The 25191-nt window shown below is 42.7% G+C and overlaps 1 protein-coding gene across 7 annotated transcripts in view; it reads left to right on the top strand.

The window, feature by feature from the left end:
* LOC142100822 (diacylglycerol kinase eta-like) overlaps window positions 1-25191 on the top strand; it is a 481771-nt gene that overhangs the window by 328454 nt on the left and 128126 nt on the right. For all 7 annotated transcript variants that reach the window (XM_075184666.1, XM_075184664.1, XM_075184663.1 and 4 more), the window contains one exon: window positions 17526-17688. In XM_075184666.1, coding sequence (XP_075040767.1) covers window positions 17526-17688 — 163 coding nt within the window. The remainder of the gene's footprint in view (window positions 1-17525; window positions 17689-25191) is intronic.

Raw genomic sequence — 25191 nt, 5'->3', positions numbered from 1 at the left:
AAGGATGTTGTGTAGGGGGGGGGAATTGTCTAGTAGGGGGTTATCCACCGTATGAATATTATTAGAGATGAGTTTCTCTTTGAGCAAGAGTTTGGGATAAATCATTTAAAAACACTTGTGCATCAAATTCTGGGGAATAAATATCTGCCAACATGTATTTTACATGAACAATTTCAACATCTAGTATTAAAACAAATTAGCTTTTGAGTCTATAACATGGTCAGTAATAGTATGTGGTAGATTTCTTCTAAAGGTTACAGCCACTCTTCTAGATTTTGATAAGAAGCTGTCACCCAGGTCTCTCTCAACGGGGCTTTAGGTGTAGATGTGTCACAATTGTACCAATGTGTTTCCTGGAGGCGCATAGTATCTGGGTGTAGCTTTTTTTCCCCAAAAAACATCTTGTTAGGAACATCTGAGAAAGCAGCTATATGATTAATAAAGTAATTTAGAATTCTACTTAAACATTCTGTATTTTCAATAGACTGATTTTTTTTTCTTTGTTCAGATGTGTGTATTTTATTTTAAATGGGGGGCATGGGGAAGGGATGAAGTAACAGGGGAGAGAAGGAAAGGTGGGGGGTGGGGCTCTTCAACCTAGTAACAATAGTTCCAGAAGTGGTAACCAGATTTGATCAGGGAGGTATCATAACAAAAAGGACAAAACATTATTCAGTTGAGTCTATGGACCCCAGGTTTTATGAAATGATACTTATGGGTTCCATAAAATATTGTTCATTAGCTTCATTTCATACATGATTCAGATTTTTTTTCTGAACGTAGACAGGTTGAGAGGGGGTGGACTTTTCCAAGATCCAGTAATAAGACAGGTAGTAGCGCTGAAAACATGTCTGAGAAGTTTCTTGAGATTCTTTGGGGTATCAGGGAGTGGAAGGAGCATTCAAAATATTTGGGGTGGAAATGTATGTCAGATAGAGAGTTTGTAAAGGAGTCGACATCTGACCAGAATCTCTGAAGGGCTGGGCAGGTCCAACATATGTTTGGAAAGGAGCCAGCATCTTGACATCACCTCCAGCAAATAGGAGAGGAGCTTGGGAGGTAGGAGCTTATGTGATTTGGTTGAGATGAGGTACCACTGATACAGTAGGTTATATGCATTTTCTTTAATATGTACATTGATAGAAGATTTTGCAAATCCCAACCAAATGTCTGACCAATATTCTACATCAAGTTCCTCAAGATCCCTTTTCCAATTTAGTTTGTTAGGGGGTTTAAAATAGGTAACCTTTGTCAAGGAGAAGTGGTAAAGGTATAAGATAAAGCTCATGGAATATATTCAAATGAGGTTTGAGTCCTAGTGGAGATCCTGGTCAGGGAGGACACTATAAAGTGTCTGATTTGTAAATATTGATGAAAAGTGGAGATAGGGACATTATGAGTTTCCTGGACAGTGGAGAAAGTGGAGCATTTTCAACTTTTAAAGAGATCATTAGGAAACCTAACATTAGACCTCACGCAGTATGGGAAAGTTGAGATAATCAGTTAGGATTCCCTGAAATCCAATGAAATCCGACGTTGGAGATCTGAGTAAAAGCGAGTCGTGACTTGGTTTTTCACACCAAGCCCGGATCTCAAGATAAGGCGAAACGTCATTTCTGCGCATTTTTTTTATGCAAAACACGCCCCAGAAATATATCTAAGTCCTTCCTCCTTTTCTTCAGTGCCAGGGAGCGGTGGTAGTCAGTATATCAATATAGCAAACAGCATGCGGGCATGGACAATGTACAATGCTTTGTAAAGTACATTGTCCATGCCAGCATGCTTACATTACCCCCTTAACAGCACCGATAACAGCGTTGCGGCTGGCAGTGACATCATCAAGTCGCGGCGGCTTCTTCATCAATCGCGATTGCTTCCAGTCACTTGGCACACCAGTCGTCCTGGAGCCTCGTCGGGAAGGAGCCCTTCGGTGTGAAGACGTCGGGGTAAGTGTTGTCGGAATAATCAACATCATTTTTCCGTACCCCACCCGTAGGGAGGTTAGCTCTGTAAATAGCATTCAGGGTGACATAGAGGGACATAGGGACATAGAAAGCAGTAGAATCCTGTCATATTGTAAAGCAGTTCTGTAGAGAATAATCAGCTACAATAGTTTGCTGATCAATTGCTTTTACTTTCTATCTTAAATACACTTTACATACACTAGTGGCTACTGGTTGTGGTTAATGCATTGCATTGGATATATAATAGTACTAGACAGTATACAGATTGAGTTAGATAGATCTCATTCTGAATCAACTAGTATATATTTATAAAAAGAGTGTGCTTTTGCTGTCAAAATATTAACAGCATAATATCCCCCCAAAAAAGATTTCTATCTTTCAAACTTGAAAGTTTTCCTAGTGAAAATAATCTAGTGTGAGACCGGAACAACTGAAATATTTTAGAAAAACACTTGGGGCTAGATTTACTAAACTGCGGGTTTGGACAAGTGGAGATGTTGCCTATAGCAACCAATCAGATTCTAGCTTTCATTTATTTAGTGCATTCTACAGAATGACAGCTAGAATCTGATTGGTTGCTATAGGCAACATCTCCACTTTTTCAAACCCGCAGTTTAGTAAATATACCCCTTGGTGTTTGCGTGTGAGATTCAGCAGTTGTTGCACAGCACATAAAAACTCTATATATTCTAATCTTTTCTATATTTCAATACTTTGATATTTTTGAAGGGCCTGTCAGTGAAATCTATATTGAAAAAAGGCTGTTATTCACGGTCAGCACGCAGCTAGACCCCCTCCCCCAATAAAGACTTTATATTCAACTGTTTTTATATTTTTAATACTTTGATATTTTGGAAGGGTCATTCAGTGAAATCTATATTTAAAGAAGTCTGTTAGTCAGGGTCAGCACGCAGCTAGTCCCCCAAAAAACGCTATATATTCAACTTTTTCTATTTTCACTAATTTGATATTTTGGAAGGATCAGTCAGTGAAATCTATATTTAAAGAAGGCTGGTAGTCAGGGTCAGCAAGCAGCTAGACACTCCCAAAAAGACTATATATTGTAATATTTCTATTTCTCAATACATTTATAGGGTCACTCAGTAAAATCTATACTAAAAAGGGAGTTTTTGTTAGAAGGTTTTCTTCTGGGCATTTTCGACATTCAGTAGCCACATATAGAACATTGCAATGGCTGCAAAAAAAAATGTCATCTGCCAGGCCTCGAACTGAAGCAAATCCATTGGATAAATTAAATATCAAAAAAATTAGTGTAAGATGCAAGAGCTAAAAATGTTGAAATGCTGCACACACACACTACATTTTAAACTTTATACAGGCATTATGGAGCGTGAAGAGGCAACTAATTTGCGTCTGCTATAAAAATAAACGAGGATGCTGACATACAAATGTGGCCTGCACCCCTACTACAACAATTGAATGATTAGCCACACAATACATTGCCAGAGTATTCATTGGTTGCCAAGAGCATGGCTTTCATTCCCTTGCTGCTATATAAATAAATGAGGATGCTAGTGACAGGCAGCTGAGGTGTATAGCTGTAATTAAATTAACAGGCAGAGGTCATTGGATGGACACTGGTATGAATCGAGTTAGACATTTTGGAAAGTAAATAGACAAAGATGTCCTGTACCCATTATACAAGAATTCAAAGATTAGCCATGCAATACATTGCCAGAGCATTCTTCGATAGCCAAGAGCAGGGCTTCCATACCATGTTTTGCTTAGAGCATCATCGTCAGCTATTTATATAGTGTTACTAATTCCACAGCGCTGTACAGAGATCTCAATCAGATTAGGCCATTGGAGCTTACTGTCTAAATTCCCTGACATAGACACACACACAGACCAAGAGAGACTTAGGTCGATTTAATAGCAGCCTTATATGCTCTGTGCTATAATGCTGCCTTCCTGAACTAAACCAGGGGAGTTGTAAACATTTAAGCATCATCCAACCCTGGGGTAAAGGGGACTGCCTAAGACTTGCTGCAGAGGCGGTCCCCAAGAAGGGGTGTACTCCCTCTGACGCCAGGGCAGAGCCGGATTTAGACCTCATGGTGCCCTAGGCAAAGATATTGGTTTGGGGCCCCCCACATGCCCCCCCACATCCCCCACCAGCCCCCCACATGCTTCCCCCCCACCTCCCTGAAACAATACATAGCCTTATATTTTTTTTAGCATAGCATATACTCCTATAGTTAAGTAGAAGGGTAAACTATGTGCCGCCGCACATCACGCTGCTCCTCCTGCATCACCATGAGGCCTTTCATTATTGTCCCTCTCATCACACTGTGCCCTCCTTTATCATTACACTGCATTACACTGCATTCCCAGCAGTTAAAGAATAATGTCCATGGACCCCATATTTTGTCAAAGGATCTACCAGAATTTTGAATTATGCTGGTCATATACTCCATACGATGAATATTAAGCTCAGTGGTCGAAGTGGAAGTTTAGAAGTGGCGGTATGAAAAATGTAATGAGAATGTAAACAAGTGAATGGAATTTTATTATTTTACAATGAAGGCAGTACGAGAAGTAGCGGTATGGCATACTACCATATACACCCCACTTCCACCACTGCTTACCTTTCAGTTCCCAAAAATTGTACTTTATTTTTAACTAAACTTAGGTATTAATCATAATTAACATGTCAAGAAACTGCAGTTCAGGGTTAGCAAGCCCAGTAATAAAAAAACAGCAGTCTCCTATCACTACCACATCAAAGACCGTCCGCCACTACAGTTACTGACTGCAGCCCTCTACCTACAGAAACATGAAAAAGTGCTGGAAAGTAATGAACATGTTAATATGTCAGTCTTCTGCATGAATCCCATAGTGCAACATTTAAACAAGTCAGACCTCCTCATAATATAAATCCCACCAGATTCAGGATAGTTGGCAGACTGGGCTGCTCTCTCCTACTGGTTCTCGTCACTTTCATCACTTGTGGCTGCTGTGTCTTTAGATCAGTTTCTGCTTGTCTGGATCCTGGAATGTTGGAGGCCCTATTTGGAAAAAAAATGGGTATACAAAATTTAGTAAACTACAACCAGCCCCAGTGTTAAATCAGTATAGCACCCACATTTTATAAGTAGACCTCCCTCCAACCAAAACATGAAATTAATAGCATACACATTTAATAAATAGACCTATTTCCCTCCAACCAGCTCCAACATTAAATTAATAGTGTTACCATTTAAAAAATAAACCTATTTCCCTCCCACAAACAGCCCCTCATAAACACACATAATATACATACACTGGCCTCACACACACATAATATACATACACTGGCCTCACACACACACATATTATATTAATATAAAGGGTGCCTCTTTTCATTTTGAGGTAAGAGGTGTCAGAATTGAGGCAGCGGGTCATGTGAGGGAATAGATAATGAGCACGTGTCATGGGGAATATCAAAGAAAAGATAGTGAGTGTTGTAAGGGTATTGTTGGCTGAGGAGGGACCGTGTGGGAAACAGACTTCTAACTCACATGTCCCCTCTGCCCAGCACCTTTAGCCACACATGCCCCCCCTATGCCCTGCAGCTTCCATCACACATGCCCCCCCTGCAGCTTCCATCATACATGCCCCCCTGCAGCTTCCATCACACATGCCCCCCCTGCAGCTTCCATCACACATGCCCCCTGTGCCCTGCAGCTTCCATCACACATGCCCCCTGTGCCAGATCAGCATCCATCACACATGCCCCCCGTGCCCTGCAGCCTCCAGCATACATACCCCTCTGTACCTTCCATCACACATGCCAACCTTTGCCCTGCAGTTTCCATCACATATGCCCCCCTGCAACTTCCATCACATATGCCCCCCCTGCAGCTTTCATCACATATGCCCCCCCTGCAGCTTTCATCACATATGTCCCCCCTGCAGCTTTCATCACATATGCCCCCCCTGCAGCTTTCATCACATATGCCCCACCTGCAGCTTTCATCACATATGCCCCCCCCCCCTGCAGCTTTCATCACATATGCCCCCCTGCAGGTTTCTATCACATATGCCCCCACTGCAGGTTTCATCACATATGCCCCCCCTGCAGGTTTCTATCACATATGCCACCCCCCCCTTGCAGGTTTTATCACATATGCTCCCCCCTGCAGCTTTCATCACACATGCCCCACCTGCAGTTTCTATCACACATGCCCCCCCCCTGCAGCTTCCAAGTACCCTTCTTCTTACCTTTTTCCACATGTTGACAGGAACAGAAGAAATGAAGGAGCTCCTGCACCGACCTCTTTAGAATTCCAGCAGCCCGCATTCACTGTGTACCATGTGACCGCTGCAATCACATGACCCTGATGCCATACACTACAGGTATATAGCCACCATTGCCTCTACCCCTAGTTCTAACACCAGCCCCTCCCCCGATCCGCGGAGGGGGTCAAATTTTTTTTCTTCTTCTCCCTTGTCCCCCCCATCTGTGCCCCCTGAGAGCCACTAGGCCCTAGGCAGGTGCCTAGGTTGCCTAGCGGTAAATCCGGCCCTGCGCCAGGGCAACCTTGACGCCTCATGCTGCCGCTGTGTCCCAGCTAGTGACATGCAGCCGAGGTGTGCAGCTGTAATTAAATTAACAGGCAGAGGTAATTGGATGGACACTGGTATGAATGAATAGAGTTAGACATTTTGAAAAGTAAATGGACAAAGGTGTCTTGCACCCATACTACAAAAATTAAAAGATTAGGCACACAATACATTGCCAGAGCATTCATCGGTTGCCAAGAGCAGGGCTTTCCTACCTTGTTTTCTTTATATGTTCTGTGCCATAATGCTGCACTTCTGAATTAAACTAGGGGACTCGTAACATTTATGTGAGCGGGAGGGAGAAAAAATCATTGCCGTGGGGTAAGCTTCATTCAACCCCAGGGTAAAGGGGACTGCCTGAGACTTGTAGCAGAGGCTGTCCCCAAGAAGTTGTAAACTCATTCTGACGTCAGGGCTGCTTCCCGGCTTCTAACAGGCAGCCAGGGGTGCGTGTTTTTTTAAGTTAAATTATTTCTGCATACTGAATGGATGTGGGGGCGTGCTCTTGGTCCCATTTCTTGTATCCCAGTGCTACTGGTTCCTGCTCATAAGCTTTTACAATGTTGAGTTAAGTCCTGGGGGCATCCGAGTACCTGGAAGTGCGTCCAACTCTACTGGAAAGGCAGCTGCTATAGGTCAAGTCCTCTCCTGCTAGTTCTAAAAGCTTTCGACAGTTACTAGGTAGCTGTAATATCGTAAAGGATTATATTCTGGGACCAGTGGTGTAATGGCAATCTCACCTTCCACTGTTTGGTTTTGCTATTAGTTAGCTGACATGCACTGCTCTCCCTGCCACCATTGTTGTTTAAATAAGAACTGACCTTTTGTCAAATTTACATTGGTGTCCCTGTGGTTATTTATGTATTCATTCAATTACAGTAATAAGAAGTATGAACATGCGAAGGAGGTTTGGGTGCAATGAAAGGGAGATATCAACACTATTTAGTTTATTCTTGTTTGAATTGAATCAGAGAAAGCAAATGCAATGATGGCAAAGTTACAAAATCCTTCATTAAGACAATTGAAAATTGTCTTAATGACTAACCATTAGAAAATAGACTGGAAATGAGTGCTATACATAGTAATATAGGAGCAAAGACAACTCAAAATGACATTATTTTATCTATTTTTCATAATTTTTAATGAAATCCAGTTTCAAAACCAAAACATTTTCGCGAAAGTTTGACAAAACTGGTAGCAAAGCCGAAACATGAAGTTGGGTTAGAATCGACACCGGTTTCCAAACTGAAACACAAGGGTCAGCGCACATCTCTATGAGAAAGCATAAGGATTTTGGCCTGGGAGAAAATCTGGATTGTGCCAAAGTGGTTTGAGGGGAGATTGAGAGGGGACTAAGTTATAAAGTTTGTTGCAATGAAAGCAAATTGTAAGAGACAAATTAATTATCGGGTGGGAGCGGACTTCAGAGAGCCATCTGGAACGAGGGGACCATCATATTGCAGAGACGGATGAGGCAGGTAGGGAAACAGACTCAATATCCCCCCAGACTTGAGACCCAGGAGGGGAGTGCCACTAAACGCACCAACTGGGCCGCATTAAACGTCTCTTTACGCTTGGGACTCCCAGACCGCCTAATTGACTTGAGAGATGGAAAATTTGCATTCTCACCATCGGTTATTTTTTTTGTTTAACCCGGTGAAAGAGGTAATCAACTGCTGGAGAACTGCATAGGTCCGGGGAGGGGGACACAACACATTAATTGGTAACACTTGGAAGAAATGTAAGTGTCTTGGGAGGATATTCAGTTTAAGCAAAGTAACTCAGCCTATACATAAGATAAGTAATTTGCTATAAAATCTAATCTAGCCTCCTGTGACAGAGATAACAGGGGTGTATTTAATTTGGAATAGTTAGTCTAGATCAGTGGTTCCCAAACTTTTGCACCCCTCCAAAATAATTACTGAGCAGTCCTGTTTTTAGAAGTAGTTGGGTCAAAAAAATGTAATAAGTATTTAGGTCAGGACAGAAATACTTATTTAGTTGTATGCAAAAATGCCCCTCTGCATCCAGACACTCTGCCACCTCTGCATCCAGACACTCTGCCCCCTCTCACGCTATCCCCCTCCTCTGCCACGCTGTCCCCCTCCTCTGCCCTCTGTCATGCTGTCCCCCTCCTCTTCCCTCTGTCATGCTGTCCCCCTCCTCTGCCCTTTGCCACAGGGGTGCCGCGGGCCAGCCAGATAAAAACCAAACAAAATATAAGATAAAAATATGGTGGATCTGTGCTTCCCACGTGGAAGAGAAATAGGGCAGCCAAGGGGAAAAACAAAGGAGATGGTCTGAACCTCCTAATGATGCCAACACAAAAAACTGAATTCCCCAGCGCAAAGGGAAGGGAAAGGGAATAGATATTTAAGAAGAGATATGAGTCAGAGAAAATAGATTTACTTAAATGTATTGCAAAACTAAAAACAATAGATGAGCTAACAAAATATTCTATTGTAGGGAAAACTGGAGATGTATGCCGAGAACTCTGTAGGTCTCTAGCACAAGGGCATTAGCCGCCTGTCCATAGATGGATTGGAATGTCATGGGTTAAATCACGAAAAGGTCCGTGCACAGGTCTGGGAAGGGTGGGTAGTTCACTTACCTTCCTCCCCAGGTTGTCTGTCTGGATGCTTCTAATCCAGGGTCAATTTAACAGATGCAGATCCCGCTCTCAACCGATAACATCTCCTCGAGACCTCCTCGGGTCTGCAGCTTGTCAGTCCAGAAATCTGCGCGGCGCCGGGCGCCGGGACCCAGCATCCTCTCAGTGAGAGAGGAGGATGCTGGGTCCCGGCGCCCGGCGCTGCGCTGATTTGAAGGTTTTTTTGGGTTTTTTTTGTTTTTGCTTGCTGGCCCGCGGCACCCCAGTGACAGCGCCGCGGCACCCCTGGGAGCCTCGGCGCACACTTTGGGAACCGCCGGTCTAGATTCTTAATGACTGAAATCCCAAATTAAGTTCCCTTCTGTCATTTCATTTGAAGATTAAGCTCTAACAGTTTTTTTGGTGGAGAGAGATGAAGAAATGTAAGTTTTCTATTTTTCAAGATTGATATTTGAAAGAACGATGTCATCAGCATAAAGGGCCAGTTTATGCTTACGGTGACCTACTTAATTTGTCGAATCCTGGCAGCCAGGGTTTCAGTGATACAGGTGAATATAAGTGGGGAGAGTAGGCAGCCTTGACGGGTACATTTTTAATGTCAAATGGTGGTGAGTGGGAGCTATTGGCTAAAACTGAAACAGATAGGTTACGGCAGAAGGCTACCTAGTCAGGAATTCACCTCCTAGACCATATGATTCTAAGGTTCTCACCATGATGGGCCATCCCACACAATCAAATGCTTTTTCAGCATCTAGGCCCATGATGTTGGGGCAGCACGGTGGCTAAGGGGTTAGCACTTCTGGCTTACAGCACTGGAGTCATGAGTTAAATTCCTGACCATGGCCTTATCTGTGAGGAGTTTGTATGTTCTCCCTGTGTTTGCGTGGGTTTCCTCCGGGTGCTCCGGTTTCCTCCCACATTCCAAAAAGGTACTGGTAGGTTAATTGGCTGCTATCAAATTGACCCTAGTCTGTGTCTGTGTGTGTGTGTGTGTGTGTGTGTGTGTGTGTGTGTGTGTGTTTGTGTGTGTGTGTTAGGGAATTTAGACTGTAAGCTCCAATGGGGCAGGGACTGCTGTGAGTGAGTTCTCTGTACAGCACTGTGGAATTAGTGGCGCTATATAAATAAATGGTGATGATGATGGTGATGATGTCTTGGTGGAGTTGATATGATGGACCATATCAATCACTTTCCTGGTGTTATCCAAAGCTTTTCAACCGGGGATGATACACCGTGTTCCTGGGGAACCATATATTAAGTCTATTAGCTAATAACTTTGCAAAGATCTTTAAGTCTACATTCACAAGAGATATCAGTCTGTAACTGCCATATAACAAACTGTCCTTTTCCTCTTTATGAATGACTGAGATTGTAGCGGTAGTAGTGGCCGAACCAAAGGAAGACCCTTCATGGATTGTATTAAAGAGCTCTGGGAAAAGGAGGTTGCTAAACTTTTTGTAATAAAGAGTTGGGAAATCCACTAGGGCCATAGGCTGAACCTGACTTCTTAGATTTGATGACAGATGCAGTTTCCTCTTAGGAGAACAGAACATTGAGGTGTTTAATCACCTCAGGAATTAATTTAGGAACAGCACAGCTGGCTATATATTCATTGATTTTAACTTCCAAATCAAGAGGGGAAACTCGCAACTTTGGAAGATTATAGAGCTTACAATAAAAGGAGCAAAATGTGTCTATGATTTGCTAGGGGTCATAAGTAAGTTGGCCTTTTGCATCCTTGGTCAAACCTATCGCATTATGCGAGTGGTGCTATCTCCACCTCTTAGCAAGAAGGTTACCCACCTTCTCACGCTTATCGTAAAACCTTTGGTTCAGTCACTTGAGAGTCTTTTTTGGCCAGGATCACATTAAGATAGCCTCTCAGTGATGTTAGAGCAATATGAGTACTCTCTGTTGGAGACGTCTGATACTGAGCCCTAGCTATCTGGATCTGTGACTATAGGGATTGTATCAGGTCACATTCCTCTTGTTTTTATTTTAAATATCAATAAGTTTTCCCCTAATGGTTGCCTTATTGTCATCCCAGATGGTGGAAAGAAAATGTCCGGAGTGGAGTTGATCGTTAAAAAAAATAATTTATCTTGCACTACCTCAGAACAGACATTTGGGGCTAGATTTAGTAAGAATCAAGTTTGGTGGCAGTTTGAAACCGCCACCCATCGCCGGCGGTTTAGTGGTCCAAACTGCCGCATTTACTATAGGGCGGTTTGAGGCTTCAATTTAAAATGAATGGCGATGTATGGCGGATTGAAAAAGCTAAACCGCCAACAAGTTTGTCCAAACCACCGGCGGTTTGGTAAAAACCGCCATCCAAAAAATCAGTACAGATCAGTTTTAATACCTGCTTCAGAATGGCTTAATAGCTCAAACATGCTGCTTGAACTATTTTGCCATTCAGAACATACAGTAAGAGAAAGCACCATTGACATTTAAATTATTTGGGCAATTATTATTTATTGATTAAGGGGCAAAATTAATTTAATATGGCAAAATAGCTGAAACAAGATGCTGTTTGCTCATTCTCGCTATTCACAACCACCTCTTTTATTTTGGCCGTTTGGAAGGCTGATTTGCGGCGGTTTTGAAAACCCCAGGTTAGTAAATCTGGTCGTTTGCATGTTCACCATTGTTAAAATTGCCATGGGGGTTTTTAAAGTGGTGGTTTTGAAAAAAGTACTTTCTGGCCGTTTTAATCGCGGTTTGGACTTTAGTAAATCCGGCAGTTTCAAAACCGCCGGAAAAATCACCGAAAAGTGGCGGTTTGAGCAAACCGCCCCTTAGTAAATCTAGCCCTTGGGCTCAATAGCAGAGTACCGTTTTATCTCCAGGAAAAGTGGGGGCATGTTGCATCAACAAAGATCAAGTTTGCAGCATGATCCGTCAAAGAAAATGAGATTAAACGAGACCTCTTTACTCTTTGAGAGAATTTGGAGTCAATAAAGACAACTATATTCCCTAGCTTCACCATTGATAAGCTACAAGAAATCGATTAGAGGATTAGAGAATGTTCTTTTAAGGCAGTGGCAACTTGTTTTCATAGAATTGGAATTAAAATCTTAAGGGAGACGCAATTTAGAATTGACTTATCAAGGGTTGGGTCAAGAATAAAAAATAAAATAAAATAAAAAGTTCTCACCTAGGACCATGTGGCATCTTGCATAGAGATCAATTTGAGATCAAAGTGAGGAGAGGAAGGAGAGTTGACCAACAATTAGAGCGGAACATGTGATGAGGGAGAGTTCCAAAGCATCCAAGGAACCAACAACTATGAGGAATCTCCCTTCTGGGTTGGAGTATGAGTGGGTAGATATAAATGGTACTTTACTTTGGATAAAAATGGCTACACTTATGCGTTTTGAGTCTGCAGAGGAGAAGAGAGTCTGTGGGAAATGTTTGCATTTAAGGGAAGTGTGAGGGGGGATTAATTGTGTCTCAGGAGGACGGAAGAAGCCTGGGAAAAGGAGAAGTGGCAAAGGGAAAATGGATCTCCCCTCACACTTGTAAACAATCTATTTTGTAGTATTCCCTTTTTTAGGGAAGACAATAGTTTTGATTGCTTTTTAGGAGAGTTCAGGCCATTTACAGTAACGGGAAGAAGTTTGAATGAATGTGGTGAAGCGGAGTGTTCTTACCTGATGGTTAGTTAAGGTACCTGTCACAAAAGGATATTCCAGAAGTGGACCCTCCAATTTGAGAGTCAGAAATGAACATTGCTCAAGAGGAGGAAGAAGCCTGGGAAAAGGAGAAGAGGCAAAGGGAAACAGAAAAACAAGAACAAAAGTATACTATACAAAACCAGATCTAGTGATGGATGATTTATGGGAGGGAGTCAGTCTGCCACCTCTGCCAAAGGCCTGAAAAGACTAGGTGGAGGATGGGGGAGAGTAAGAGGTTGCATACTTTCAGGATCCAGCTTACTTGAATTTATGGAGATATCTTGCCCAATAAAGGGAAAAAGTGGTTTGTGATGACCCATTAGGGAGGGTCACCATCCAAATGGCATATTGTATTAACTTATAAAAAAAAAACAATACTAAATTTTAATTAGTCATCTACTTAGCTTCATAACTTGGTAGTGTGGAAGTCCATTACACGCAAGTGTAAAAGGCTTCTATTTCAGAGGAGTTATCGCCCGGACACCCAGGTATCGTAACTTATATGAACTAAATTTTCAATTGAAGAAGGGTAAAAAGGAAGGGTGAGACAATAGACAAGATCAAACTTTTTGCCAATCTGGAGAGGGGATATGACAAGCGTCATGGAGAGCAGAGGTAGTAGGCCAAGGGGAAGATGTGGAAGCATTCCCAATTCTAAGTTTCTCCCAGGGATCTTGAAAAAAGGGGTCTTGAATCAGTGAACACATGAAACTTGAAGGGGTAGCACCACTTATATATGTATCCATACTGCTTCAGGTGATCTCATAGAGGGGCCCATCGTTTCTGGACGGTAACAGTGGCCAGATCACTGGATAGGCGAACCTCAAAAGTTACCCCTAGCCTCCAAATTTTCTCTCACATTCATCTACCAACCAGTTTTTCACTCACATGCCTGCCAGCTTGTCCCTCGCATTTCCCCTGCCAAATTTTCTCTCACAAATCATGCATAGTCCAGATATTCTCTCAAATGATACCTGTGCTATCCACCTTTAACCCTACATGCCCCTGCCCACCAGCATTTCTCTCACAAGCACATCTTCCCACCAGCTTTTCTCTCAAATGCCCCCCGCCACCAGTTTTTCCCTCATATGCCCCTTGCCTAGCTGATTTTCCCTCACATGTCCCCCTGCCCACCTGCTTTTCTCTCACATACCCTCCAGCTTTTCACTCACATGATCCCATGCCCAGCAGTTTTTCTCTCACATGGCCCCTGCCTTAACTTTTCACTCACAAATTACCCCCTGCAACCAGCTTTTCTCTCACATGCCCCCCTGCCACCAGCCTTTCCTTCATATGCCCCCTGCATAGTTGCTTTTCCCTCACATGTCCCCCTGTCCACCTGCTTTTCTCTCACATACCCTCCAGCTATTCACTCACATGATCCCATGCCCAGCAGTTTTTCTCTCACATGGCCCCTGCCACGTCTTTTCACTTACAAGTTACCCCTGCTACCAGTTTTACTCTCATATGCCCCCATGCTTGACAGCTTTTCTGTCACATGCGCCCTTGACCACCAATTTTCCCTCACTTGCCTCCTGCCCACCAGCTTTTCTCTCTCAAGTCGCGCCCTGCCCACCAGCTTTCTCTTCACATGGCCACAATCTTTTTTTTTACATGATCCTCTGCAATCAGTATTTCCAGCACGCACCCTACCCACCAACTTTTCTCTCACCAATTGCACCCTGCCAACAAGCTTTTCTCTCACATTCACCTGCCAAGCAGTTTTTCCATCACATGCCCACCATTTTTCTCCGATGTCCCCTGTCCACCAGTATTTTCTGCTCACCAGGTTGATTATTGCATACTTATGAGTATAGTCAGCCAATAAGTCTCATAACACTCCTTGCACACAGTTTGCCTAAGTTATTAAGGAGAGTAAAGCATAAAAAAGTAATAACTTTGCACTTGGGCAAAACCATGTTGCATTGGAGGGGAAGGTACATTTAAAATGTGTGGACAAATTTATAGTTAGGATAGGGCATGTCCTAGATCAACTTTAAATATCAGTGTAAAAATAAGGCTATCAATTATTTGTGTGCTGCATGAAAAACAGCCAGTATTTAACTTATGTGCAAAATAATAACTTAATTTGCACTTACTCCTTTTTTTTTTGCTTTGCACTCCTAATGACTCAGGCCCAGTCTGGCCATCACACACACTAATCAGGTAACAATGTCTCTACGTGCCTTCTTACCTCTTTCACTGCACCGTTCAGAACACTGAAGTCACACTGAATCCGCTCAGTGTCCAGTACTATTACAGGTGTTATAGCAACAGCGATGCATGTGCGAGTTCGTTATAATTCTTGATTTATGGTTAGCGCAGGCAACATAACCAGAGCCGCCATCAGGGATGTACAGGGGGTACTGTTGTACCGGGCCCGGACTCATCAGGGGGCCCGGTACAACAGCGCAGCACAGACTTACCTGGGGCCCCGCTGGTCTCCGCTACTCTGTCTTCAGCCTGGCTGTCACCGTGACAACCAGGCACCAGGATGCGATCGCAGGGGTGGAGGAATCATTCCCCCTGCGATCATGTGATCTGGCTGTCACAGGCAGATCACATGCAGTTAAGTATGTGTTGCTGTTGCTCATGGGGGGGGCGCTCATCGGGGGGTGGGGGGGGGCGGGGGACACGGGGGGCACGTACTGGGCCCCATGATTTCTGAGGGCAGCCCTGAACATAACATAGCATAATAGCTTATGAATGGGGCGGGACAAAGAAAGTGGGCTGTGCTTATAGGTATCATTTTAGCTGCAAATACTTTACTTTTATATCTATGGACTCGGGATTTAGATGTCACACACACACCAGTGGAGCAGTGTACATATCCTGTAGTGACTGACATATGCACAGTCATACCCAGCCACTAGCAGGGCACAAGCAACATAGAACCACTCGTGGAAATAAGGCCTGAATTATGTTGGAGTGTGAAAAGAAATCTTATTGACCTACTTGCAAATCCAACAAATAACATCCACAAGGGATAAAAAATAAGACTATCAGTGTGGTTTTACACCCTTCCTAGAGGTGGCAATATGGCTAAATAATATCAGACGATACATAATTTCTGAAACTCGCAACCACACAATTATTTTTAATCACGAATTCTTAATTTCTAGCACTTGTACTTTTTCTATTCAACTATATTTTAAATTTTGCTGCTTTTAAAGCCTATTCTGGTATTTTTAATGAAAAGTAATAAAAGTTATATAGAATAATTGATTTATGCTTTCCAATTAAATAACTTATTTTTCTTTTTGTATGCTCCCTGCCCACCAATTTGTCTCTCAAATGCCCTCCAACTAGCGTGCATTTCCCTCATGCATCCTGCCCACCAGCTTTTTTCTCACAAGTTACACCCTGCCAGACAGCTTTCTCTCACATGACCTCTGCCATCATCTTTTCTTCACATACGGCATATTTTACCAAATTGTAAAAAAAAAACGAAGCTTTTCTCAAAAATGTCACCCCTCTGAATGTCTCCCCTTTTCTCAAAAATGTCCCTCTACTGAATCAGTAACTTTCTAACAAAAGAAACCCCTTTTTTTTAAACGCTCTGTACATTGAGTTACACTTTCTCCCAAAAATGGAAAATCTGTGATTTTGTGCAAAACAGGAAGGGGAAAAATAGGCAAGATGTTCAATTTTAGACTATTTCAAATTTGTAATTTTTTATTCTGACATTTGGCGTGTAGCATACAGAGATGTTACTCCATTTTTGCATTTCAGCTTAATAGTTCTAATACTTTTTAAGATGTAGCCCCTCAAACACCATAACCCCCTCTCACAAAATTAACATGGTGGAGTGTGATTTATTAGAGTCAAGTTTTAATATAAGGTCACAACCATACTTGCCAACTCTCCCGGAATGTGCAAGAGACTCCCGGAATCCGGGTGGGTCTCCCGGACTCCTGGGAGAGTATGGCAGCCTCCCGCGTCTGCCCACTTCACTAGGAAGTGAGCAGAATTAGATCCAAAATGCCGCAATTCTCAGGGAATTATGAGAATGATGAAGTGTGTGCAGAGGCCGCAATCAAGGAGTGAGAGGGCATTTGACCTACAAGCCATCAGTTTGAATTGCCTGAATGGTATCAGAGCAGCAGCACAGACTGGTGATACAGTACAAACATTAGGTTAAACTCTGACTGGCTGGTCAAGGTGGTGAAAAGACATAACTATACAATCATAGACAAACTTGCTACATAGATTGTCTGACTGCACAGCTAATATAAAGTGACATCAGAATCACTAAGATATAAGATAAAAAAGTGGAATTTAGTCTGGTGAGGAGATTTACCTGTTGCCTACCATTGATTAAGATAGAATACATTTGATGTAGCTAAAATACTATTAATCTGCTGTATGCGTTACAATCTGATCATTCAAACTATTTATTGCATTGCTAAAGAATTGACGTGTGGGGGTGAAAACCTAAATAATATCATCAAATGTAAATGGTCAAATCTAACTATAATCCAATTGGATTGGACTGAAGCTGATTGGAAAGTATTGTAATTGTACAATTAAAGTTTACAAATTTCCTACATTGTGCATGCATTGAAAGTGTATTTCTTCTTTGCCAAATTAAAATTGTAAAGTGTGTTTTTTAATTTGCTGTGTGATTAAAATATTTAAAATTATCTGATTATTACGTGTGTCCCAATACTATATGTATTTAGGAGCCTGTCAATCTGTTGTTTTTAGGTTTTTGGAAAGCTACTTCCCCCGTCCCTTGCGCCAGTCCGCTTCTTGTATTTGTGAACTCTAAAAGTGGCGATAACCAAGGTGTAAAATTCCTGCGTAAATTCAAGCAGTTTTTGAATCCAGCTCAGGTGTTTGACCTCATGAATGGGGGTCCCCAGTTGGGGTGAGTATCCAATTATTGTTATTTTTTTAAAAATTACATATATAAACTAATCTTTAACCTTGCTTTTGAATGGACTTTTTTCAGCAGTTTTGAAAGGTTAGTTACACATTTAGTTACAGATTCCATTTTTTAGATATGGTTAACACACAATTCAATGATCATTTAAAGAGAGCAGAAAGAAAAGTTGTCTGAAATTTGGCCATCTTATAACAACAGGTCCCACAAAACAGCAAGAAAAATAAAAATAAATACTATTTTAGGAAATGTTCAACTATACATGTTACAAGGGCAAATAGATGACTAACATCTACAGATGCAGCAATGCAAGCATCAGAGACTGCCAAGTCACAATGAAGGGTTGAGAGGCCATTAAGAAATAAATTTCAAGACGGAAAAGAGATTCTACATCCCATCTATATAGTTTATTGTACATAATGATATTTGTCAGGCACAATAGTGCTTTGACTAAAAGTTGAGTTGGGACCTCTCCGTTTTACTTGGTTTGTATGATACAACTGGGGAATATCCTTGCCAATCACATAATAATCTAAAACTGGTTTTGATAATATTTACATTAACACTAAAATATACAGTATACAGTGGCTGGCACCAGGTAAAATATTGTCTGAGGTTTACATGTTTAAAATGTTTATGTTTGGTGGCAATGATCATTTTGTACAAATGGATATTATTATTAATAATAATAATAATAATAATAATAATAATAATAATAATAATATTAATTCTTTATTTATAGAACTCCCTTCTCCCAATAGGACTCAAAGTACTTTAAATTGTTGCAGAGCATAATGTAGCTATCTTGGGCGCACTCAGTCTAAATTCCCTACCACACGCCCATATACACACACTAATGTCCATTTTTGTATTAATAAAATCGGAAGACAAACTTTATCCCAGTTACATAAGTAGTAAATGGAATTTAATAATTTATTGTTTCTCTGATTGTGACATTAATAACTTGCAGTTTAGTTTCTTATGCACAAACAGTATATTCATTCTATTCTCCCTCTCTCTTAGCATTCCCTTTTTGCTTCTTTACATCGCAGACACATGTCTGTCCTGTGTAAAGAATACTTGCCAACTTTTGAAAAATCATTTTGGGAAGATAATGTAAATCAAACCCAGGCACCACAAGTAGTGCTACGAGAGTAGAGTGTGTGTCCTGCTCCACCAAAGGGGGATGTCTAGCTTCTCCTGTGGGCATATCTATTACCACTCAGGTGTATGCCCAGCACCACCATTTGGCATCTATACTTCTGTGCAGAAATTGAGAACACTGGTGGTCACCCCCACACACACATATGTTGGTGTGAGTAGATGTTGCCTCCAAGTGGCAGCGCCTAGCCCTTCACAGATGCTAAACCATTCTCCAACTCTGCAACCCTTTGTTGCTTTCTCCTACATGTTCTTGCAGCGGTGACTCCCTGGCACTGTTGCTGAGTTTGGTACTATTTACCTCCTGGAAAGCACGGCAATAGGCCACCTTATCCCCAAAAAGCCTGACATTAAACTAATTGCATTTTTTATAGTTTTAGCGGTTCGCAAGCTCTGCTGGTCTTAGATCTCTCTGCAGGATGCTGCCCAGTCTGTCTCCACTCCGGAGATCCCTCCAAAACCAGTACATGACATCACACTTGTAAATTGGACACTTTCCATCTCTTACATATATATCGGACTTCCATTCTTATATCTATGGACTGAGCAAAAGTGATTTTGAAACCTCTAGTCATTGGACATTTGAGATACTTATCGCTATTGACTATCAGGTTACAAATTCCATGTGTGTGACTGAACAAACAGCAGAAGATTCCACTTAAGATATAACATCAGGGTCGTACAAGGTAAACACACATGAGATTTATGGTAGAGAAAATCCTGTCCATGAGAGCCTTTACTCTAGAGGTGAGGGGGTCATGAGAGATAGGTACAAATAGAAAACAAGTGGATGTGGTGTACAGAGGAAGTAGAAGGACCTGGTAGAGTAGACAAGCATGAAGAGGTGAGTTTTGAGGGAGCATTTGAAGGCTTGTAGGTTGGGGGAGAGACTTGTAGGATGAGGCAAGGTGTGGGAGGAGGTTATGAGAGAGGAAGAGAGTTGCAATTCAGAGGAGGAATGGAGTGGTTGAACTGGGATGTATCTCACGACAAGGTCAGAGGTGAATGGAGGGGAATTATTAGTGATAAACAGTGGTAAACAGCTTCAATTGAATTATGCAATCAATCAGAAGCCAGTGAAGGGATTTACAGAGTAGGGTAGCAGATTAGGAGTGCTAGGAGAGGAAGATTAGTCTAGCCCAGCGTTTCCCAAAGTGTGCGCCGCAGCTCCCAGGGGTGCCGCAGCCAGGAAGAGAAAAAACAAACAAAAAAACTTACCAATCCGGCGGCGCCCAGGACCCAGCATCCTCCCTCCTCGCTTCTCATTGAATGTTGGGCGTGACATCATCACACCTGACATTCAGTGACAAGCAGCAGAATAGTTCCCGGCCGCCAGTTTGGTAAGATTTTTTTTTTTTGTTTTGCTGTTCTCTTCCTGGCCCCAGGGATGCAGAGGTGCAAGAGTTAAGGGATGCAGAGGGGGCAGAGTGAAGGGATGCAGAGGGGGCAGATTGAGGGGATGTAGAGGGGGCAGAGTGTGCAGATGCAGAGGGGACAGAGTGTGCGGATGCAGAGGGGGCAGAGTGTGCGGATGCAGAGGGGGCAGAGTGTGCGGATGCAGAAGGGGCAGAGTGTGCGGATGCAGAAGGGGCAGAGTGTGTGCATGCAGAAGGTTCACAGAATGAGTGGATAAAGGGGCACAGAGTGAGTGGATGAAGGAGGGCACAGAGTGAGTGGATGAAGGAGGGTACAGAGTGCGTGGAGATGGAGGGCACAGAGTGTGTGGACATGAAGGAGGGCACAGAGTGTGTGGACATGAAGGAGGGCACAGAGTGTGTGGACATGAAGGAGGGCACAGAGTGTGTGGACATGAAGGAGGGCACAGAGTGTGTGGACATGAAGGAGGGCACAGAGTGTGTGGACATGAAGGAGGGCACAGAGTGTGTGGATATGAAGGAGGGCACAGTGTGAGTTAGCTGTAAATTAATCTTTGACAGAAATATAATTGAAAACAATATATAAAAATATTATTTTCCCTTGGATTTATGTATATTATTTTTGCATACAACTAAATAAGTATTTCTGTCCTGACCTAAATAATTATTACGTTTTTTGACCCAACTACTTATAAAACGGGACTGCTCAGTATTTATTTTGGAGGGGTACCTTGAAAAAATTATGGAGACTCAAAGAGTGACGCGAATTGCAAAAGTTTGGGAACCACCGGTCTAGCCGAAGCATTCAAAATGTATTGCAGAGGGGAAACGACAGATGAGGGAAAGCTCAGTGAGGAGGAGGCTACAGTAGTTAAGACAGGAAATAGGGAGCAATTGGACAAATCTTTTATTACTTCCTAAGTGAGGATGAATTTCATTTTGGCAAATTAGCAGGAAAGGAGAAGGCGACAAGACTGCGAAAGGGACTGGATGTGAGGGGTGAAGCTGAGATCAGTAGCAAAAATGATATGGGGAACAGGGGAGAGAGTGACATTGTCAATCACGATTGAGATGGGAAGGGTAGTAGCATTAGAAGGAGGAAAAATTATAAACTCAGATGGGACATGTTAAGTTTGAGGAAGCGTTGGATCGTCCAGATGGAGATGGCTGAAAGGGGATTGAAAAAAAGAGAGAGTGGATAGATTTAGGTGTCATATGAGTAGAGCTGGTAATGGTGGCTGAAGTAGGGCATAAGTACCTCAAGTGAGTGAGGAGGGGGATGGGTGGTGAGGGAAAACAGATAATCGAACGGACAGTGGCAAAGAGACGTGTTATGAATACCACAATCAGCAACTAATAACCCCTATACAGAACTTATGATGCAGCATGTTTTTCACCATTAGCAGCCACCTTTCCTGGAACCACACTGTTCACTGTGTCAAAGTCGTATAATTGGATGAACGAAAGTATATTGGTTAATATTGTTTTGCCGTGCGATTGCGATCCGTACGCCACGTAACACATGGCATGGTGCGATCGCACGGTAAAATACGCACGCACACACTCGCATTACAACATTTAGTTATTTATATAATTCATATTCATATTAGTTCAGTTACACTGTAATTTATGAGCAGATAGTATTTGGTTTATTATTAGTTTATATAATATGATTATATGTACATTTTAGTGTTATTAAAGGTTTAGGTTATAGGAAAGGTGTCATGTCTGATATCATATTGATCCCCTATTCATCAGCAGCTGTCCGTGCAGTCGGCGAAGAGATCGCACATTGCATACTTTAGTTATTGATATTAGGGAATAAAACTTTGTATGATGCTGTGTCACGGGCACTAGGAGTCTTTGCCCAGGATATCACCAGATGATGGACTTACCAGAGTAATATAGCTGGTACTATGGTTCTCTGGTAGCAGGGTGACAACGGAACAGTAGAAACAGCAGATGGTGAGAGAATGCTCAAGGAAAGTCTATGACTAGCAGCAACTGGTAATGAGTAGATGAATGTACACGAGGAACCAGATGGACAAGGGAACGTGAGGAGAGTCAGTGGTCTGCGTATAGCAAGTTGTACCACTGCTATAGTGAGGAGGAATGTCCAGGAGTAGCGAGGAGGTAGTGAGAGTCAGCGGTCTGCGTATAGCAAGTTGTACCGCTGTCTATAGTGAAGGAATGGAGTCCAGGTGAAAGTAGGTAACGGCGAAGTCAGTGGTCTGCGTATAGCAAGTTGTACCACTGCTTATGTGAGAGGATACTTGAAACTGGTGTCACAGGGAACAGGAGTCAGTGGTCTGCGTCAGCAAGTTGTACCACTGCTATATATATGTGAGGAGGGGCACGAGGAGATGAATGTAGAGCAGAGTATACACGGGGCACACAGAACTTGATCCCACGATGATATCCACAATACAACAATAACTGACAAGCGCTGCTTGATGTATACAAAGTCACAATATCAATCCAGGTAATAGGAAACAAAGTCAATGGTAGCAATAGCTTCAGTGGATAGGAAGCTCTGGAGAAGAACACAACTCAGTCCAGATGGATATGCAATACAAAAGCAAAGTCAATGGAAAGTATGCATACCGCGGTTCAGGAGAGCAGGCTGTCAGAGAGACGTGCAGGGATACCTGAACGGCTGAAGGCCGGCAGGAGGAGAGAACACTGGAGGGTGGAAGCGGTAATCAGGTTGGTGCAGCGCACGGCAGGTAATCCAGAATCAACGAAGCAATACTCAGGAAGCAGTAGTAAGTGAAACTGGAAACATGATGAACACGGGAGAGTTGAGGCTGTCTGGTATCCAGTAGTAGTAGTGGTGGAAGCAGCGGAGAGAAGGCACGCTGAACACGGGAGAGTAGAGGCGATCTGGAACACTGTAGTAGTAACGGAGGCAGCGGAGAGCTGACACGATAAACACAGGAGAGTTGAGACGATCTGGAACTCTGTAGTAGTAACAGAGGCAGCGGAGAGCAGACACGCTGAACACAGGAGAGTTGAGACGAACTGGAGTCCGGTAGTAGTAGCAGATAGGAATCAGCTGAGTGCAGGCACGATGAACACAGGAGAGTTGAAGTGGTCTGGAAACCACAATAGCAGTAAACAGGAATCAGCAGGAGCTGAAAACACGAGGAAACACAGGAACACCTTCAGAGGCTCATGGGGAATGAGACTCCAAGATCAGGCAACCAGGTAATGATCACAGGTGGTTTAAATAGGGAGGGTTGCCTGATCATCCAATCAATTAAAAGCAACAGGTACTGAAGGTTTGATAAGGGCTGCACATGCGCAGACCCTCAGGATGGCGGACAGCCACGGTTCCTGAACACACAGGAAATGGCACTCACAGTCCGGTGAGTGACATGCTGGCTATGAAAGGAGCAGACCCCCTGGAGAGATGACCCCCACCTTTGGATTCCTTAGATTGAATCAGCCTATGACCTGTTTACCCTGGAGCCACTCTTTGTCTGGACCTATAGAAGCAAGCTATGTCATCTCTATTGTTCACTGTGTAACACTGTACTGTATATAATCATAGCTGCACCCCCACGGCCCTCAGTCAACTCTGACACAGTATTCTAAACAGATATACTGTCCCGTGGATGCGCAGCGAATGCATGCAATAAGAGCGCGGTATGTATGTAACTTTTGGTATTGGCTGTACTGTACTGTATCATAATATAATAATGTATTGAATTGTTGACTATTTATATCTGCTAAAATAAATCACTTTGTGCGTTAGAAACACAATACAATCGATTGGGCAATGCTTATTTGAAAACGATAAAATTACTTTAATAACTGGTACTTAGATGCCCTCTGGACTTGAATCCAGAATTGTATAGTTGTTATTAGAGTGTGGTAGAGTCAGAGAGACTCGCAAATATGGAGCAACATGCAGACAACACAAGACAAACAGAACACAAAAGAGAATGATCAATTGGCAAGCCGGGTCAGAGGACAAGAAAGGTACACAAAGTCAATAAACAGGCCAGGAGTTCAAGGGCAGGCAGAGATTCAACAGCAAGGTCCAGTAAACAAAGACAAGGTCAAATGCAGAAGTCCAGCAGCAGAAAATAATCAAATCTTAGGATAAAGATGCAGAAACTAGCCTAGTTAAACCTAACACCAGCAAGGCAATAATGGTTATGAGTGTATTTATGCAGGTCTTGGCCAATCAGCTGTTCGGTAAAAATCATGTTAGCAGAGAATGATGACTGCTCAACTGTTAAGTAATGAGCAGTGATGAGTTTTGCAAGAGCTGGTAATCAGCTGCAATGTGGAATCTGCGTTAGCAGCTCAGGAAGCAGAGCAAGTAGGGTTGCTCAGCAACAGACACACAACAACTCTTATATTCAGCAAAATCTAAAATGGATTTCGGAGACAGCACAGAAAACAAATCACGGGACACCAAAACCAAAACAAGGCGTCAGGAGTTGTTGAATAGGGAGGAGATGAAGGATTTGAAGTTGGTTTGTTTAACACAAACAGAGTGGAGAGTGCAGTGTAATAGGAAGAAAGGATTAATTTAAAGTGGATGAGGTCAGTGTTGGAGCTCCATTGGCACTCGAAGGGAGCACTTTTGGAGATGAGGAGTGTCACGATTCTAGCAGATACAGTAAATTCACTTTCACCAACCTGAATTAGCACTGACAGTAGCAGAGGCAAAAAGTCTATTGAACCCCCAGTTTTCACCAGGGACCCCCCTCAAGGAGGTTTGGGCTTCGCTACTTGTGGGTTTGCAGGTCACAGCCCTCTGTGCTGCCTCCAGATGTGATGAGCTGGTACCAACAGCAAGAAGAGTCTGGCCGACGTAGCCAGGACTGTTACACAAACGGAATGCAGAGTGCCAAATCAGCAAACGGAAGGAGTGTCAGAACAAGCCAGATTAGCAACAATCAGGTATAAACAGTAAGCAAACGACAGACAGAAGAGA

This window comes from Mixophyes fleayi, chromosome 9 (genome assembly GCF_038048845.1).
Source record: "Mixophyes fleayi isolate aMixFle1 chromosome 9, aMixFle1.hap1, whole genome shotgun sequence".
Classification (NCBI taxonomy): domain Eukaryota; kingdom Metazoa; phylum Chordata; class Amphibia; order Anura; family Limnodynastidae; genus Mixophyes; species Mixophyes fleayi.
The sequence above is the reverse complement of the archived record's forward strand: the minus strand, read 5'-3'. Positions and strand labels throughout refer to the sequence as shown.